Source organism: Schistocerca serialis, chromosome 7 (assembly GCF_023864345.2).
Source record: "Schistocerca serialis cubense isolate TAMUIC-IGC-003099 chromosome 7, iqSchSeri2.2, whole genome shotgun sequence".
NCBI classification, from domain to species: domain Eukaryota; kingdom Metazoa; phylum Arthropoda; class Insecta; order Orthoptera; family Acrididae; genus Schistocerca; species Schistocerca serialis.
This window is the reverse complement of record NC_064644.1, coordinates 83,748,693-83,767,880: the sequence shown is the minus strand read 5'-3', so window position 1 is coordinate 83,767,880 and position 19,188 is coordinate 83,748,693. Positions and strand designations below refer to the sequence as shown.

General features: G+C 38.5%; 1 protein-coding gene across 2 annotated transcripts in view; it reads left to right on the top strand.

Moving 5' to 3' along the window:
- The window catches only part of LOC126412821 (putative protein FAM10A4), a 191,800-nt gene that overhangs the window by 15,035 nt on the left and 157,577 nt on the right, over nucleotides 1–19,188 (top strand). For both annotated transcript variants that reach the window (XM_050082630.1, XM_050082631.1), the window contains exons 3-4: nucleotides 2,513–2,680; nucleotides 18,304–18,548. In XM_050082630.1, the coding sequence (XP_049938587.1) occupies nucleotides 2,513–2,680; nucleotides 18,304–18,548 (413 nt within the window). The remainder of the gene's footprint in view (nucleotides 1–2,512; nucleotides 2,681–18,303; nucleotides 18,549–19,188) is intronic.

The window sequence follows — 19,188 nt, the reverse complement described above, 5'->3', positions numbered from 1 at the left end:
CACGGTCGTGGAAATGGATTAGGCGCAGGTCTCTTGGGTACAGCTACATCGGTCGTAGCCAGGGGCTGAGGACAACAGACATCCGCTCTACACGGGCCCTGCAAGATTCCAAGAACATCAACAGACTTGAAGTTTTCAACTAACATGGCAACATATGTACTGGGCAGATACCTTGCTCATTATCCGCAGGTGACCCACGGATATCCGCGTCGGTCGCGATTTTATCCGTCAAGTAACAAATACCGTGGATATACTCGCGGATATCCGCATCCACGCAGACCTCTATCTATCTTCAAGAGTCTGCCAGTTCATTTCTTTCAGCATCTTCATTACACCCTTTTGCGTCAGACAAAGTTGTGGCCATTCACTGCCCTTCACTGCCACTGTATATGTCCAATATTCCCTGTTAGTCTATTTGGACTGTGTGCCACATACTTGAGCAGTATTGTAGAATGGGTCGCACAAGGGATTTGTTGACATATATCAAACAAGACTGTGACCATTCATGCTGCCCTTCTCTGTATACATTCAATACCCCCCCTTAGCCCTAATTGGTATGGGTCCCACACACTTGAGCAATGTTTTAGAATGGGTAGCACTAGTGATTTGTAAGCAATCTCCTTTGTAGTTTGATTGCATTTCCCCAGTATTCTACCAGTAAACCGAAGTCTACCACCTGCTTTAACCACAACTGAACGTATGTGATCATTCCATTTCATATCACTACAAGCCTTTACACCCAGGTGTTTGTATGAGTTGCTTGATTCCAACTGTGACTCATTGATATTATAGACCTAAGATTCTACATTTTTTTGTTTTGTGAAGTGTTTGTTAGATACAGGTAACAGGTGTGAAAATTGCACACTTTTCTAAGTTAGTTGTGTTTTTATGTTTGAACACACACAGTTGTGGGACACTTTTGGTTTTCGATTTCATACTGTTTGAGTACTTCAGATTTTCTGTGTTTGTTGTGGAAAGGTGCATGGTCAACATTTTGAACTGAATACGGTGTTTAAACATATTCACCCATATTTTACCTCTTAACTGCATATATCTTGCCAAAAATTTCTGGACAGCAACTTCTATTCATTGCAGGGACACACATTGACAAATTGTGTGTAGTACAACCTTTTTTATTATTATAGCATTTAATTTTTGTGACAAGTCATCTGTTAAATTCTCATACACCAAAGACAGGATTGGTTTGCATTGTCCTTACATGGTGAATAGTTATCAAATTTTCGAGTGAATTGATCTGACGTGAACAACACATCTGTTCACCCAAAGATGTTTGATGAGTTTCAGTTTGGGGCTGGGAGCAAGCCATTTAACTTGACAGGCTGGATACAATCACTGTCATGCTGATATATATTAGGACTGATTCCAAATCTTGTCAGAGTATGGGAAGCATTCTGCTGTATAAAATGTTTTTATAAACTCAATATTAAGTATGCAGTCAAATAAAACTAATGATTTCAGAACAAAGTAAGAAAAACATCTCTTACTGCAGGACATACAGTTCCAGCGTATTTCATGGCTATATGTAATATGAAATTTTCAAATAAAAAAGGGACGAATTTCGCTGGAAAACCAATGTAATTCAGAAATAGGTGGACTTCTCAAAACTGGAAAGAATTGATGAGTGAATGGCTCTATGCTCAGCTGACTATGAAAAGAATAACATATTGTTAGCACAACATTTGAAAAGGAATAATAAATACTTACAATCACTGAGTTTGCTTTGCTGATAAAAGCAATCCAAATCTGTTGAAAAAAGTATCACAATTTTCAGTGCATTTGAGTGCACCTCATTGTGTCATTGCTTATCTTGTGTTTTAAATATGTAATAGCTGGTAAGACAAACTAGAGTAGACAAAACGGCATCTGCTGACAACTTTTAACTATTGGTCACTGAGTGCCCACCGTCACACTGCTGGAGCTCACTGATGCCTGTTATGTATTGGATGCCAGTAACTGTGTCGGAGAAATCATTGTATTTAACATCCACTGTTTAGGGAGAATTTCTAGTCAACAGTTTTTTAAAATTCTCTACATAATTTTTTCAAGATTATGTCGTACTTCATTGCCTTTAAAAGCCACATTACAGTGTTTCACAATAGCATGCTCTTGGTATAAACTTTGTTCCTTGTCAGACCAATGTTAAAATGAATACCTTAGGGTATTTTCCAGACAACATAGTAATAAATGATAGTTTTTACATATAGAATAAATGTAGTCCATGTGTGACTGTAGCAACTGTCAGGCTACAGAAGTAATCCACAGATATATTTATTTATTTAATTTTTTTTTACTTTATGTATATATTTATTTACTTTTTTGTTATTCTTTGTGTGTGTTCCTACATTTCTTTGGGACTTCACCCTATACAAATAACTGCTTAAATTTGATTTACATGACATATCTCATTCTCTGCATTAAGTAACTGCTCCAAACTGTGTTCAGTGCTTTGTAAAAATAATCCAGTTGCAGTTGCTATTGTTGATTTTTTCAGAACCTGATAAAGATGAAAGTCTTCCAATGGGTGAGTTGGGAAAAGAAGCATCAGAAGAAGATATCGAGAAATCTAATGAGAAGAAAAGAGAAGCCATTAGTGCCTATGCTGAAGGAGAATACCAAAAAGCTGTGGACCTTTACACTGAAGCTATTATTCTAAATTCTGGTAAGAATTGTTGACAAATTTATTGTTATGTAGTTTTGAAAAGCCAGCAGGCACCTATTAACTTGCTGAGGACTCTATTATGCTTATATATTCCTTTAAGTAACACAATTCTAACCATAACTATTTTTGTACATATGGCAGAGAATATGGAGTTCAGTGCCATAGGCAGGTGTAAGAGTTTTGTAACTGTATTATTTGATGAAAGAACTGGAACTTTGAGAGAGGCCATCTTTCTTGAAGCTCTCCCTCACAATCCCTTCCTTCACAAACATAATCCAGGTTTCTCCCCTTTTGCAATGCCTCTGACTCTCACCACCTTGTAATACCTGCCCCAGTTCTGTTCTAAGCTTCTTGTCCATGTTCCTCTCAAATCGTAGTTATCTGTTCTGTTGGTTTGCTTAAATCATTAGTTCCAGGCTGAAATTCAACCACACTGCTGAAGTCAAAGAAAACATTTTGATCATTCAGTACCTAGACGAGAAGTAAGGCTATTCAGTACACACACACACACACACACACACACACACACACACACACACACACACACACACACACACACACTCAAAATGGAAAATCTGTGATGGAATAGCAGCATCATCATGAAAAGAATAGATTGCTACTCACCTTATAGAGGAGATTTCAAGAAGTCTCAGACAGGCACAGCAAAAAAAAATGGCTCTGAGCACTATGGGACTTAACATCAGTGGTCATCAGTCCCCCAGAACTTAGAACTACTTAAACCTAACTAACCTAAGGACATCACACACATCCATGCCCGAGGCAGGATTCGAACCTGCGACCGTAGCAGTCGCGCGGTTCCGGACTGAGTGCCTGGAACCGCTAGACCACTGCGGCCGGCCAGGCACAGCAAAAAGACTGCTTCAGTGAAACCCCTATTTTTTATTTTCGTGTGGTCCAGACTTAAAAAATGCAAAATTGAGGAAAATGCAGAATCGAGGAAAATGTTTAAACCCCCCCCCCCCCCCCACCCAAATTGAGCAAAAACACATGTAATTTGCATATATGGTTAAAAATCGCAATCGTCTCCAATGCTTTGTATGAAATGTAAGTGAAGGAAATTAAGTGTACAATACAATGCTTATAGAATAATTTGTGGTAATGAATTTCATCAGTTCTTTAAAAAAATCACAGATGTGTAACAGCAAATAAAAATTCATCAAAAAAAGAAATTGTTATCTGGGTAGGACCACAGCTTTTATGTTCAAAACATGCATTTTTGAGAAATCATCCCTCATGCTCACCCAGAAAAAAGCAAGAATTGATGAACATGTTGAATTAAGCCAAAAACATCACAGCTACTAAGTGGTTAAACTGTAAGCATAAATGTTGACATCTGCTTAATGACAAACTTGGTCACCATTGCTGTTATTATTTAATTCTTTTCTTACAAACTCCTCTTCATAAGCTCACCACTGTTAAAGTGTTATTTTAGGCTTTATGAGAGAAACAGAGATGTGAAAAAATGGGTTTACTTCCCCAGTTGACATTACGACCTTATCAGAAGTTGGCTCAGTAAATGTCTGTACACTGTGTAAAATGTAAATTAGAAAGAAAGCTCAGCTGCTATGGTTTCGCGTCATGCCTTCTTCCATTGCTGCCAAACTTCCCGATGTACAGTGTGTGGTGCAAAGTATATACATGAGTAGTGTACATAATTGTTGCAACTGTATTGTGTCAGATTTGATCACGAAAGTCTTTAAAATGTGTTATCACAATACCCTTGTTCTATTTCCATGTGACGTCTCTGTCATAGCACATTGTCTGCACGAAAAGTATATTTTCAGCTCTTCAAAAAATGCTTTCCCCTACCTGCACTCCCATTGTTGAAGGGCCATTTCCATTCTCCACACAACTGGTAGGTGAGCTCTTTTTATGTGCATTAGTCTGGTGTGGTGGCTGCGCTGGCTATTGGGCAACTTACAAGTCGCCAGCCAATAAGAATTCACTAGCTGGAGATGGGCGACATTTCCTTGATTATGACTGAGCATATTCATTGAGACTCGGTGTCTGAATTTAAAATGTTGACAATTGATATTGTTGCTGAATACAATGCATTGGAAATAAAAGCAAAAGGTTGAGACTGATCTATAAGTGGAAAATGTGGTGGGTGGGCCCCCTCATCACATATTGGCTTGGTCCAGAACACTTCACGTTGACTGTCTTCTTTTCTCATTACTGCTGCAACGTAGCAATAGTTGTATCGTAATTGCATGTTGAAGCTAAATGTTGCAAGTTGTGTCTCTCTTCTCCATACTGGCCTAAAATATTCCCTTAACTTTGCCACCGCCCGTGATGTGAACCATATATCTTTTGTGCCACTTATAACTCGTTCTGTCACATGAAATATCAATAGGAAGAGACCGGGAATAAGTCAAGTGAGACATCAAATAAGAACTTAAAATCAAGGTAAACCGTTCTAGGAAGAAATGTAAAATCAGGGAATTTTCAGCCCCCCCCCCCCCCCCCCCGAAGGGGTTACAATTATATGGTATAGAATTACAAAAAATGTAAAATCGGAGAATGTAAAATCGAAGTTCCACTGTATACATGTAAGCTTTCAACCAAAAGGCCTTCTTCTAAAGTAGGAAATGTACACACTTTCACAAAAGCACAACTCACACATAGTGTTTGTGTGAATATATGTAGAAAAAGGCCTTTTGGCCAAGAGCTTTAATGTATTTGCTTGCCTGCGACTCAACATCTCTACTATATGGTGAGTAGCAATCTATCCTTTTCCTAATGTTGTTATTCAGTACCATAACAATTCTATACAGGGAATTCAAGAATTCTTCAATTTCGGTTTATCCCTCCTCCTCCTCCTGAGAAACATATCGAAACATTCCTGTGTTATTGTGACTGAGTCCTGACTCTTCTGTATTAACTCTTGGAGACTAAAGTGTACGTTATGGCTTCATTTTTTCGATACGGAGCTGCAGATTTTTTTCACCTGAACAAGGATTAGACTGTCCATTCCCTGGGTCTGAATATCCTTCTCTTATCCAATATCTATAAAAATCAAGTACACCCTATCTTAAAAATCTTCAACGGTATGCACAGCATCTGACCTGTATCTTTATGCAGCCCAGAGACGAAGTTTCTCTGTTGCATATAAACTTTATCTGGTTATTCCAAACATATTTTTTGTGATTCCTTCTTTTATATCTTTTTACCTATATTTCTTCCAGTGCAATAATTTACACGTATTGTATTAAATCATCTAACAATGAGCCTTCTCTCATGTTATTACTCCTTCATTCATTTTATCATCCGTTATTAAAAACATTCTAGCACACTTCTCCCAGAAGTCTTCACTGTCCAGTAAATACTTCTTGTCAGTAACTATTTGCCAGAGATTTTTCATTTCTACTAGATTGTAAGGCTTATCTTTATTCTTAATTATTGGAGTGGTCACATTTTTCTCATGTCAAAGGTAATTACAAAAATGCAGTTCTCAATGTCTGAAATGTACTTTTTCTTCATGTCTTTAGTCAAATGCTTACTATATATGTTAAAAGGCAGCCACTTAATTTATGTTCTAAGTTTGCTCTTAGTCTCTGTTTAATCTTTACAGTTTTTATAAAATAAGACACATCTACTTAATGTCTTAATGTAATATATTTAGTTATTAATAGCATTTTTATTTCATTTACTTAAGTCATTTATTCATTAGTGCTCTCTCATCAGAGATTATTTTCGCACATGAGCTGTTAAGCAATTGTTCATTAGTGTCCTCTGACCAGATAACAATAGTCTTAGCATTATTTTACTGCTACGACGGCAATACAACGGACTCGCCAATCTAGCTTTTTTGCTTGCATGCTCCATTTGGAGAGTGGATTCCTTTCCCGTCCTCTTCACCTGTGTACATGATGTGCCTAACATATATTTTAACATAATACATATTTTCGAAATTTTTAACAGCATCTGTATTTGGTTACTGTGTGTTTCTTACTATATTAATGTCCACAATATCCGTAAAAAAATTTATTGGTCTCTTTCTCTATGGTTGAACTATGATAATAGTCCTTCATCAGTAATAGCTCATTTTACTAATAATGCATTTGTAATATTCATCATACTCCAGAGATTACATAGCACTCAGGCATTACAGTTGCAGCTCTGGCAATTGTTTTTAATTGACTTAATCTGACTGACTGCTGAAGGTGTTGCTTGCTTTGTTCATCTTGTAGTTCAAACCTGTCCTTTAGCTTTCAATCACCATTAAACAAATGGGTAATAAAGTTAAAGAGCCTCAGGTAAGTAGTAAAAATAAAATAGTAAAAGTTCAACACACAACTTAAAATAAACCCTAGGCTTTTATCCAGTTAGAGGACTGGTTAACTTGAGGTACATTGGATTCATAATACTACTTAGGTGCCCTCAACACATCATACAATAGCCTCATCTAGGGCCAGGAGAATAGAATCACCGCTAAACCATGCAAGTCTTTCAAATTTATACATCTCACCTGCATAGAATCAAATGTGTCTCATTACATAGCATCTGATGCTAATAAATTTCATTCTGCCAACTGACAGTAGTTCACATAACTTTGGAAATACATTTCAATAACTTAATGCTTCTTTTAAATACTCATTGATATTTACCTTTCTTATTACTGCAAAATCTAAATCCGGGGGGTACTAAAAATTATTTTTAAAAGCTGTATACTTCAAATGTTTTACAAAACAACCTTATCCCCTTCAAAATACTCTCCGTTACAACTAATACATTGTTCCACTGTTTGAAACATTTTTTTGTAGCCATCCTTAGAAATGGCTAACAGCTCCTCCATCATTTTCTTCTTGACTTCTTCAATGTTGTCTAATCGGTGTCCTTTCATATGTGGAAATAAGAAAGTCGCACAGAGCCAGTTCAGGCGAGTAAGGTGTGTGGGGCAGTGGAACCATGCCATTATGCTGTTTTTAGCCAGAAACTGTGTAACACAGCTGTGTGTGCAGGCACATAGTCATGGTGGAAGAACCAGTCTCGTCTGCCACAATTGGGTATTTTTTGTCTAACACTGAACTTCCAAGATAACCCACTATCTCTGAGAGTTGATCAGTTGTTTATTGATGGCCTGTGAGCACAAGCTATCGAATTTTTTCAATATTTTCATCGATTCGGGCAGTTGATGGACGTCCGGAATGAGGTTTGTCATCAATTGATATGTTACCATTTTTTAAATTGAACAAACCACTCATACACTTGCGTTTTTCACAAAGCATAATCTTGGTAAGCAGTTTTCAAAATTAAAACTGTTTCATCAGCATTTTTACTGAGTGGAAAACAAAAAATTTTACAGCTGCACATTGTTCACTTGAACTTACCATAATAAAAACAGAAAACGAGAACAAAACAGCCAGCAAAAACAATCACTGCAGATGAACAGAACAAGCCAGGTCGACAATATAGGTGGCACCTAACTGGCAAAGAGTCGTGCTATACATGCCTACAGGCAGAAATGTGTACCACACAAGCTCTGCCAACAGCAATCCCGTTTTTTTTTTAAACCCCTCGAATGAATATCTCTCCGTATTGGCAAGCATACTCCTATCCCATAAGTGAACTCCAATCTCAAATCCTGCATCAGGATATTCATTAAAATTAATCATTCTTGCATTTACAGTCATTGTACACTTTTGTAAGCTCACTCAAATGTTTATCGTACTTAGGTTTACAATCATCGTACATTTTAGTAAGCTTCTCAGACACGTAAATTTTCTATTACAAGCTCCATTGAACTAACGCAGTGTCTCAATGTTTTAAAATTGTTCTGGTATTTGAAATCTTATAATTTTTCCCACAGCTTTTGAGACACTGATGTTCTACAGTATCACCCAAAGCATTGGTGGTAACGCTAGTAGGCTCAACTTTCTCTTGTTCTTTTTGTTCAGCTAGCTCGTGCAGACACTCCTCAAAAGTAGATAAGTGTTTGGTGCACCAATTACTATGCCTAATTCTCTACTTTGTTCTGACACCCCTGCCTGGCCTCCCGTGTCTGAGTTTTGATTGTGCATACTTTTGAATTAATGGGTTGACAATTCTTCTGTCTTTGCATATTATCATTTATCTCTTTAAACTGTTCTCGAGCCACATTTCTGACTAAGTCACATTGGTTAATTGTCTATGTTTGTAACTGCTTAGGTAACTTCAATAAGGTTGCTTCTATGTTAGATATGTTATATGCTTTTGAAGCTACCTTCTTCCTTCATCTTTTTATTTTCTCCCCTTGTGTTTTTACATTTGAGACATTCGTATACCAAATTTTTTAATTACACCCATTGAGCCTTAATAAGAGCTGTCAACTCCTCTATCTTCCTAATCTCAACTGGCTTACTACTTTGGCAACAATAGGTATATCCTCGTTTGTATTTAAACAATGTCACTAGATTGAGACCTAACTACCCAAAGTTAGTGAAGTGTGTCTTTACAATCTTCACAGAATGATCTACTAATAGAAAAGAAAAGAAATCAAGTTGGTGTTGTTTACAACTTGCCTAATCAGTCATACAGTGACTTGTATGGTGCTGCTTATGTGTCATGCATGGGATAAGTGATGTGGCAATGAGCTGACTGGCCGCTGCACTACGAAGGAGCTGCACTATTGCCATGCCATTCAGTCGCTGCAGGGATGCCAACGGAAATCACTGCTGCAATTGTAGTTTGGAAATCACAATTCAGAATTCTGTCACTTCATTGATGAAATTCTTCCCCACTCACTTGCCAAAGGTTACTTAAGCACTGAAAGAGAGGTCTGATCTTTCACTGTTGACCATGTTGCTATGATCAACTAACATTCTTTCTTCAACTCTTTATAGTAATTAACACCTCCAGTGTTTTACCAAATTAAAATGATTTCTTCTTCACTATTCAAATTAATTCAGCCCGCACTGATGCATGTGCCCACTTATATTTTCTCACTTATTGGCTTGGTTTGCTATGGGCAACATTGTATCTTCTTCTGATATTTTTGTCAATATTCTTGGATTTTTTTTTAAATTGCTAGTGCTCTCTATTTTTCATCTTGCACTAGGATACCAAAAGAAGTGTAACAGGTTGTATTTTTAGTATGATGTGTTCCACACGATGCACAGTCTGTCACCTGGTTGTTATGTGTGCGTACATTTACCTTAGAAATATCTTGCTGTCGCCATTCTTGAAGTTATTCACTGTATTGGACCAGCTGTGCAGTACCACTAGACGGTGACGTGAGACGTCTTCACTTCTGCAGTTGGCAGGTGCTGAAAGAGAGGTCTGATCTATTCTAGCTATTGTAATAATGTAGTCACTTTGGCGGTAACTCTTTTGTATCATAAGCATAATGTTTCCATTGTACAACTTTATTTATGATGGATGGTCAAACAGATCTGTCTTAACTGGTAGCTCGACATAGATTGCAATGTGTATTCGTGTACTTCCTTGACATTACAGAATGGCAGTTCTCATATATAATCTTCAATTGTTCTGGTGTTTGTTCTGTGACTTCCATGGCACTGCCAAGCCATGAAGCCAAAGCATAAGTGGCCCTCCACAGCAGGTGGAGACGCTCACTTGCCGTCGCACCTTGTCGACATTCTGAGCTGACACCTTTTATGTATCATATGCACATACGGCAAACCAGAGTGCACACTGTGGGATGCTCCACACTTAACAACTACCTAAGGAATGTTTTCGCTTCCCAGGTACATCTTTCGTTGGCCTGAGTGGGTTAGAAATGGAACATTTTATTTCATAGAATCAAAATGTTACAACACACCACATCTTTTATGCTATGAATGATGTCTAGAGATGTAACATCCCTCCTCCCTGAAAGCTTGCACAAGACCTGAAGCAATACTGCTGAGATGGAGGAGGGAAATATACTAGAGCTACTGTGACACCCATTTCATCTGACGAAACAATGAAGGAACAGTGGAAAAACATTGTGTGGCGTGACAAAAATCGGTACACAATGTGGCGATCCGATGGAAGGGTGTGGGTATGGCGAATGCCCAGTGAATGTCATCTGCCAGCGTGTGTAGTGCCAACAGTAAAATTCGGAGTTGGTGGTGTTACGGTGTGGTTGTGTTTTTCATGTAGGGGGCTTGCACCCATTGTTGTTTTGTGTGGCACTATCACAGCACTGGCCTACATTGATGTTTTAAGCACCTTCTTGCTTCTCACTGTTGAAGAGCAATTCAAGAATGGCGATTGCATCTTTCAACACGACTGAACACCTGTTCGTAATGCATGGCCTGTGGCAGAGTGGTTACACAACAACAACATCCCTTTAATGGACTGGCCCGCACAGACTCCTGACCTAAATCCTATAGAACACCATTGGGATATATTGGAATGTCCACTTTGTGCCAGGCTTCACCGACCGACATCGATACCTCTCCTCAGTGCAGCACTCCGTGAAGAATGGGCTGCCATTCCCCAAGAAACCTTCCGGCACCTGATTGAACATATACCTGTGACAGTGGAAGCTGCCATCAAGGCTAAGGGTGGGCCAACACCATATCAAATTCCAGCATTACCGATTGGGGGCGCCACAAACTTGTATGTAATTTTCAGCCAGGTGTCCAGATACTTTTGATCACATAGTGTATGTATAAAGTGCGCCAACCACAAATTACATTTTCATGTACGGTTCCATTGTTGCTTTACAGTTGTGAGCCTGTACCTATTTCTTCATAATTGCTTCACCTGACAAAGTGATAAGTTTTGCCATCATACACTCAAGTGAGCAGCAATAATATAAAATAAACAGCAAGCTAGGTGAGAAAAAGTGTACAATCCATGTAAGAAAATGACCAAGATTCGTGATCTGATACAACTGCACTGTTTAATGCTTAGGGTATGTCATTTCAGTGGGGTAACAATTGTACATGGCATCTCAGAGTGATACAATGCAATTTTATTATTGTTTAATTAAACAGTTATTTAGCTCATATAATGTAAGTTTGCTGTATCATTATTTAATTTAACTAAGATTAAACTGTGGTTTTGCTCATAGATATTTACCTTGACAACATAGTCAGTTATTCTTTATATGCATACAAGGAACACTGTGTGCTTCATTGTGTTATAAAAAATGACATGTTCACTTGAGGGATAAAATTAACAGTAAACAGTCTGATGCTGTATTCTGAAAGGACTTTCCATTAACCTCACTCAGAATTTACCTCTCGTCTGCCATTTTTCTGAAAATAGGATAATTAGCTTATGAAAAGTCCTGTTGTTGTTGTGGTCTTCAGTCCTGAGACTGGCTTGATGCAGCTCTCCATGCTACTCTATCCTGTGCAAGCTTCTTCATCTCCCAGTACCTACTGCAGCCTACATCCTTCTGAATCTGCTTAGTGTATTCATCTCTTGGTTTCCTTCTACGATTTTTACACTCCACGCTGCCCTCCAATACTAAATTGGTGATCATTCGATGTCTCAGAACATGTCCTACCAACCGATCCCTTCTTCCTAAAGCAAAAAATTAACCAAATATTACACCAAATATATATTCACCCTTCTATGTCAAACCGTGAGTGTGCAAAAATTTTGATTTTGACTTTTGTGTATCTGTGGGTCTCATTTTTGTGTTCATTATTAAGCCAAAACCTCAGCATGCTATTGTAACAATGTGGGAGAAAATACTAGGTCTGTTATCATGAATGTTTAAGAGAAGTGTCCATTGGATAGCCCGTCAGAAACTGACATAGATCAAGCATGAAAACAGGAAGAAGGTGTACTGAACTGTTGGTAAGTAAGCAAAACAGAATGAGTCAATGGTCCAAGCTCAAGATGTGCAACATTGAGCAGGTTTGAAAAACCATTTTGTACTGGTTGTGGGCCACACTGTTGAACTGAGAACGGAGAGATCTGCATTCCAATCTCCTTCGTGCCCCCCTACTTCTTTTTTTTCTCCACAAAATTATAAACTGTCTGCCTGGTCATTGACATGTCTGTTTACTGTATTCAAATTCGTGTCAGTGTCATTGTGTAATGTCCGTTTGCAACAGCGAGGTGTGAGGAAGGGACCTCCAGACGTATGTACCTTCTATTTGTTCTACAGAAGTACCACGTGTTATGGCTCACATATTCTGTTTTGTAAGTTTTGACTTAAATTTCTTTGTTGTAACATAGTTCACGCCCGTTTATTTGTTGTTTTCACTTCAATGAGAGCTGTATGCGGCATCTCACCTGCTCTCACTATTCATCACATTTACTTGCAACGATAATAAATTCTTACCACATGACTCTTATTGTATAACCAGTGTATAGTATGACAGTTACCAAGACTTCAGAAGCAGACCAGACATGTCAATGACCAGACAGAAAGTTCATAATGTGGGAAAAAAAAAATAAAAAAGAGAGGAAGAGGAGGGGGTGGGGGGGTCATCATGATGGAGATTTGAACACAGATCTCCCACTTTGTAATCCAACACCATGACCACACAACCAAGACGTCATAGTTCTTGGAGTTTGCTTGATGTTTCACATCTTAAGTTGGACCATTCACTCTTTGTACTTTGCTTCTTTCTTCACAGTTTAGTGTACCTTCTTCCTGTTTTCATGCTTGATCTGTGTTCAGTTTTTGACAGGCCATTTTACCACTAAATCTGAGTGGGGTGTGATGGGAAGTTTCCCTTGTTAATAATAATAATAATAATAATTCCACAGATCTTCATTTCATTGCAATGTGAAGACTATGTTAAAGAGAGACTGAAATATGTAGTGACTCAACAAAGATTCAAGCCCACGCACTCTGGTTTCCAGGCGCACGCTTTACCACTAGACTACAGGCCCTATTAATTTGTAATGTTACAAAAATGAATGTGAAACATTCAGGTGACAGTCTCTATTCCTTTCATATTAAGTATGTAAATGTCAGCCAAATGTGGCTCGATTTCAAAGGAAGTGAAATAAGCACCCCAGATTTATAAAAGATCACACTATCTTCAAGGTTGGCACTGGTTTACGAATGTTGGAAGCTTAATGCGGACTTCAGTGTGAGATGCCTGTGATAGTTTCCACAATGGAACTCTGCCTCAAAATAGTGCAGAAAATCTAGAGAGATTCTGTTCAAATTAAGCATACCAGCTGTAATGCTCCTGTGCTCAGTCAAGATGTAAATTAGCATAAAATTTTAGTTATAAATCGAATTTTCCTCCACAACTGCACTCTGCAACACAATTAAAGGGACACTGTTTTGAAGTATTGTAGTTGTCTCTGATTGTGACAGTGAAGTGTGAAATTTTGATCAAAGATGCGTATGACCTTCCTCTGCAATGATGCAAAAGTGTGCCATCCTGTGACATTACCCTCAGGCTTGATGATAGTTTCAAGCAGCAAGCTGTCAACATATGCGAAAAAAAGGCCAGAGCTCAGAAGCTTATGTGAGGTATAAGGTGGGTTAATGATGTGACATTAGCATCAAACTTCACCATAATTCTGCCCAATGCCTCTGTGGATGTGTCACACAATGAGAAGGCTGTCACCCCCCTCTTACGGGTGTTAATGAAACTACACCTTTCCTTGGGCCTTGACTCCCACACATTGCACGGTCAAAACTAACAGTCTGCAGTGTGATGAGCAACAGGGCGAAGTTCGTGACAACAGTTGACACTGCTGACTCCCCCCCCCCCCCCCCCTCCCCCCACGCGCGCACACACACACACACACACACACACACACACACACACACACACACACAGACGACGACGACTCACCCCTTTACTAACCGGATCGTGGACCAGTTACCCCGTTGGATGTAATTGCACTCCTTTGAGGTGCAGTGCGACTACAGGTTTTGCTCTGGTGTACAGTGTGGAACCATGAGGGACCTTTCAAAATCTTTCAATGAAATTTGAATGTGATTTGAAGCAGTAAAGAGAGTTTATACTTTTCCAGACCTCCAATGAAGCCTCTTAAATGGGCTATTTCAATCTAGAAGTGATCAGTTGTTTACTTTTTTCTTTCACGTAGTTTGTAGGTGTAGTAGATCGCAAATATGTATTTAAAGAAAGCGAGATATGAACTAAATGTACTATTGTCATCAGCAGCCATTAAATTATACAGTGAAAAATGAATTTTAATTAAATATTGCTTGAAAAAGAGATTTGTTATTTCATGTAACTGTGATGTATAACGGAAGGGCAGCACACATCGAAATATATTATATTTTGTAATCTCGCACTAATTTTTTTGTAATATACAATATAACCTCGTTAACACGAATCCGAAGAGACTGAAAATTCAAGAATTTGTGTTAAAAAATTCTTGTTAACTGAAAAACAGAGATTTTAATATGTATACAAGTACATTAGTACAGTAATGCATCATACACTACAGTATCAATCACTTTACATTCGTGTAGACTTATAACACTATAAATTGATGTAAAAGTACAACTACTTGCAAATTCCACTATTTTCTTGGAAAAACTTTAAGCACGGTTTTCTGACATTCATGGAAATGAAGATATCTTGTAATTCCACAACCAGCTGTAACTGTAGCTTCCATAAGCACAGCAGTGACATCAGATGTTGAAGCAAATAGTTGTAAACAGTTCAAGGCTATAAACATCTCCTGACAGGTAGGTATTCTCCTCTTCCTTCTCCTCCTCCTCCTCCTCCTCCACATTTTCTCCTGATTACCCTTCTTGCACCATGGTCACGGCTTTTGGTACATCAGCTTCCACAGAAACATATACTGAATTCCTTAAAACTAATCCCAAGGTTTGCAGTATCTTGCAGAACAGTCCGTTCGTCAGGTGAAGTGGCAGTGTCTAACTTTGGACAACTTCAGTGTTGCTCTGACTTCAGGCTCTGTTGAAGCACTTATGTATATGATTTGGTGACAAGGAGTCCCAGGTTGCTGCAGTAGCTTTTATTGTGTCAGGCAGATACCAATTTGGGGTTACAGTATTGTTTTCAGCAGCACAGATTGCAGCTCTTACAAGTCACACGCGATAAGCTCTCTTCATGAGAGAGAAATGAAGGATCCAAGGGCTGAAGGTGATTTGTCGTGTTCGGTGGTAAAACTGAACCTTTATGTCGGTTTGGTTCAGATCCTGTATGTTATGGACAGTACATCAGTCCAATTGAAGAACAACAGTCTGTTTTGAGCAACCATGCTACTGTTGAAAAGAAGAAGCCACATGTGAAATGATCTGCCTTCGATCCAAGCTTCCGTACGATGAGAGTGGATGCAAGGGAAAGTGTTCATATTTGTTTTTAAAACAATGCAATTTCTTGGACTTACCGATAGCCCAGGGACGAAACTTCTCACTGCCGTCCACATTACACGCAAGGGAAAGAGTTACACACTGTTGGCTGCATGCTCCATCGTGACACTTATCACCTTTTATTCCCAGCATTCATGCATGTCCAATGGAACATTGCATCATAATTTGGAATAACACAAGCACTGCAATATTGTATTTATTCCGAATACCAGGCAAGTGACTTTCAAGTAAAATGTCTCCCCTGTACGGGAATATTCATATAATGGATGTACGAGTACAGGTTGTAGATACACGGTTGACAACATACATAAGTTTGGGTCTGGGCGTGAATTGTGCTCAGATAGCCATATGGCAAGTTGACCACTCGCAGTAAGTGGGAAATCTGAGTTTGAACCCCAGTTTGGCTCAAAATTTCATTGTCATCATTCCATTATACAGCTGATGGTTGTCCTTATTCGCAGCTGTGAATGCATTTCATGTATTTTTAGTGGCTGAAGTCACAGTGCCTATTCCTTTGAACATGCATGCATACCTGAAGGAACATTGCTTCGTGATTCAGAATAACACAGGCACTGCAATATAGTATTTTATCCCCATGGTGCAATTTGGAAAAAGTGTGTAGAAAAGTTCAGTTTTGTCCATAATGAACACATCACATGAGGCATACTTTTCTCTCATGCCGCCAAATTCATGTAACCAGCTGCTTGCACTTTCTTCGTAAACTTTACATGCTTCACCAGAAATTTGTACAGATGAAACTGAATATCTCTCTTTTGAAACTGATACATCCAGCCACCAGAATAACTTAAGTTTTTGATGCCTATATTTTTGTCAGTCTCACTTTCTTTTGACTGAATCATAGGCTGACGTAAAGATGTGGTAGATGCAGGCATATAATTGAACCATTCTAGCTGTAATGTCTCTAATCTTCTTACTTTACACTACGAAATCATTTAGATTTGTTTCTGGAACCTGATACAAAAACATTAATGATTTTTTTCTTATTTCTTAATTATCATAGATAAAGTAGATTTGGGAATTCCAAACTGCTGTGCAATTGCTGTTTTCTTTGTACTGTGGCCCATTTCACCTTGTGCCTTAAGCTTTACTTGTACATTTAGAGCTGTCTGGTTTGAGTGCTACCGTTTGTAGATTTTTATTCAGTATTTTAACTTGATTTGACTACAACTAAAAGAACAGACATCAAATATGTTTCTAAATGTCAATCCACACATTACTGCATTTATGTGAACGTACTGTACACTTTGATTGTTGAGGTGATAAATGTGGCTGCTGACCTACAATACCTTAGAAACGAGTAAACATTGGGCAGTTAGCTTTGTAGTAACATTTCTTGCATTGGTTTTGGAAAAAATTAACAATTAAAAATACTGTAACATCAGAAGTTTGTGTTACAAAGAAATTTAATTGTGTAGGAACTGAAAAAGGAGTTCGTAATTCACCATAATCGAAATTTGTATAAATGATAAAACTTCCCATAAGAACTAATGTATTCGTGCCAGTGCCAATGTTTTTTCACATAAACCGCGAGTTTGTCTTAAGCGAGTTCATGTTAACGAGGTTATACTATGTTGCTCAATATGGTTGCCCTGTTCAGTAACATATGCAGGACCTTATTTTACCACATTTGAGGCCACTTTGCTGAAAATGTCAACATGGTTGTAAATCTCAGTTGTTACCTTATTCTTAGTCCTGCTAGTGTGTGCAGCCTGTTTTTATGGGCCCTTCCTTTGAATAGCACCACAAGAAAAAGTCGCGATATGTTAAATCAAGAACATATGAGGGCCATAACCTCTAAGAGATGATTGAATCACCAAAAAATTTGCTTGTGAAATAAGTAGTTTTGCAGTGCAAGGACAAGGTAGATTGCTACTTACTGTAAAGATGAGACATTAAGTTGCAGATAGGCACAATTAAGACACTTACACATTGGCTTTCGGCCACAGCCTTCGTCAGATAAAGAAAGACAAACACACACAAGGAAGCACACTTCATGCACATATGACTGCCAACTCTGGCAGCTGGGACCAGAATGCAGTCTTCACAGTTAGAAGTCTGGATGTCATAAATCCATGTAACTCATTGCTAACAAAGCATATGAAACCCTAGCTTTTAATATTCATTGCTGCCTCACCTACCACCAAGGGTATCCTGAAAGTCCCTGTGGCTAGCAACACAGGTATATAAGAACAGTGATGATTCTGCATTAAGCTTACTGTTCTTTTTGGCTTGGAAATTGATTGCATTTGTAAATATTCTTTGTTTGCATATGTACATTTTATTCAGTTTGGGAGTACTTGAGTAGCTTGTCAGTAGTTTAAAATGTGTCTGTTACTGAGGGATTTGTTTGTTACAGGTTCTGCTTTGCTTTATGCTAAACGTGGGCAGGCATTATTAGCTCTTGGCAAACCAAATGCCTGTGTACGTGACTGTACCCATGCGTTGGAAGCTAATCCCGACTGTGCCGCTGCTCTGAAGTTCCGAGGCCGGGCACACCGTCTCCTTGGCCATTGGGAAGAGGCTGCCAGTGACTTGCGTGATGCTTGCAAGATAGACTTTGATGAACAAGCTGACGAGTGGTTGCGCGAGGTCACACCGAATGTGAGTACCTGTCAGATAGATGGAAAGGGTGGCTGGCTGTGGGACATTTTTAGCTTGCTGCTGTTTCTGGTGTAGTGATTGGTTACTGCCCCACATCGTCAGCAAAAACCTTGCTTTAATTTTTTATGTACATGTTGATAGATCATTTTTATGAAGAATACATCATCGTAAGCTTGTTTAACCATACTCACCCATGCAAATTATTAAGTTGCATATGGCTGTTACGGCTGTAGTAAGTGGTTGGAAGGCAGTAGAATGTTATAGCATTTAGCAGTACTTTGCCGGAAGGAAACTTATTTCATTTGATAACTAAGATCACTTTCTAGAGGTAAGAGAACTGAAGAGTCATCTCATTTCACTTTGTTGATCTTCACCTTAGCTTTACATAACAGGGATGCCATTCTCGCACTGGCAGTTCCATACCTGCATAATCTGTTTTTTTCCATATCCTGTTGTAGTGCCCGTAGTCTAAATAAATTCCAGTAGTACCAGTGTGCATTGAAAGTCACTTAACAGTGCAGGATTATTTCTGTCAGTCTCATGATGCTGTGCTAAATGAAGGCTATTATTTACATTATCATTTGAAGATAGATTTTCTGATCTCTAAGGGTCGTGAGAGAAATACAGTGTATGGTGAAGA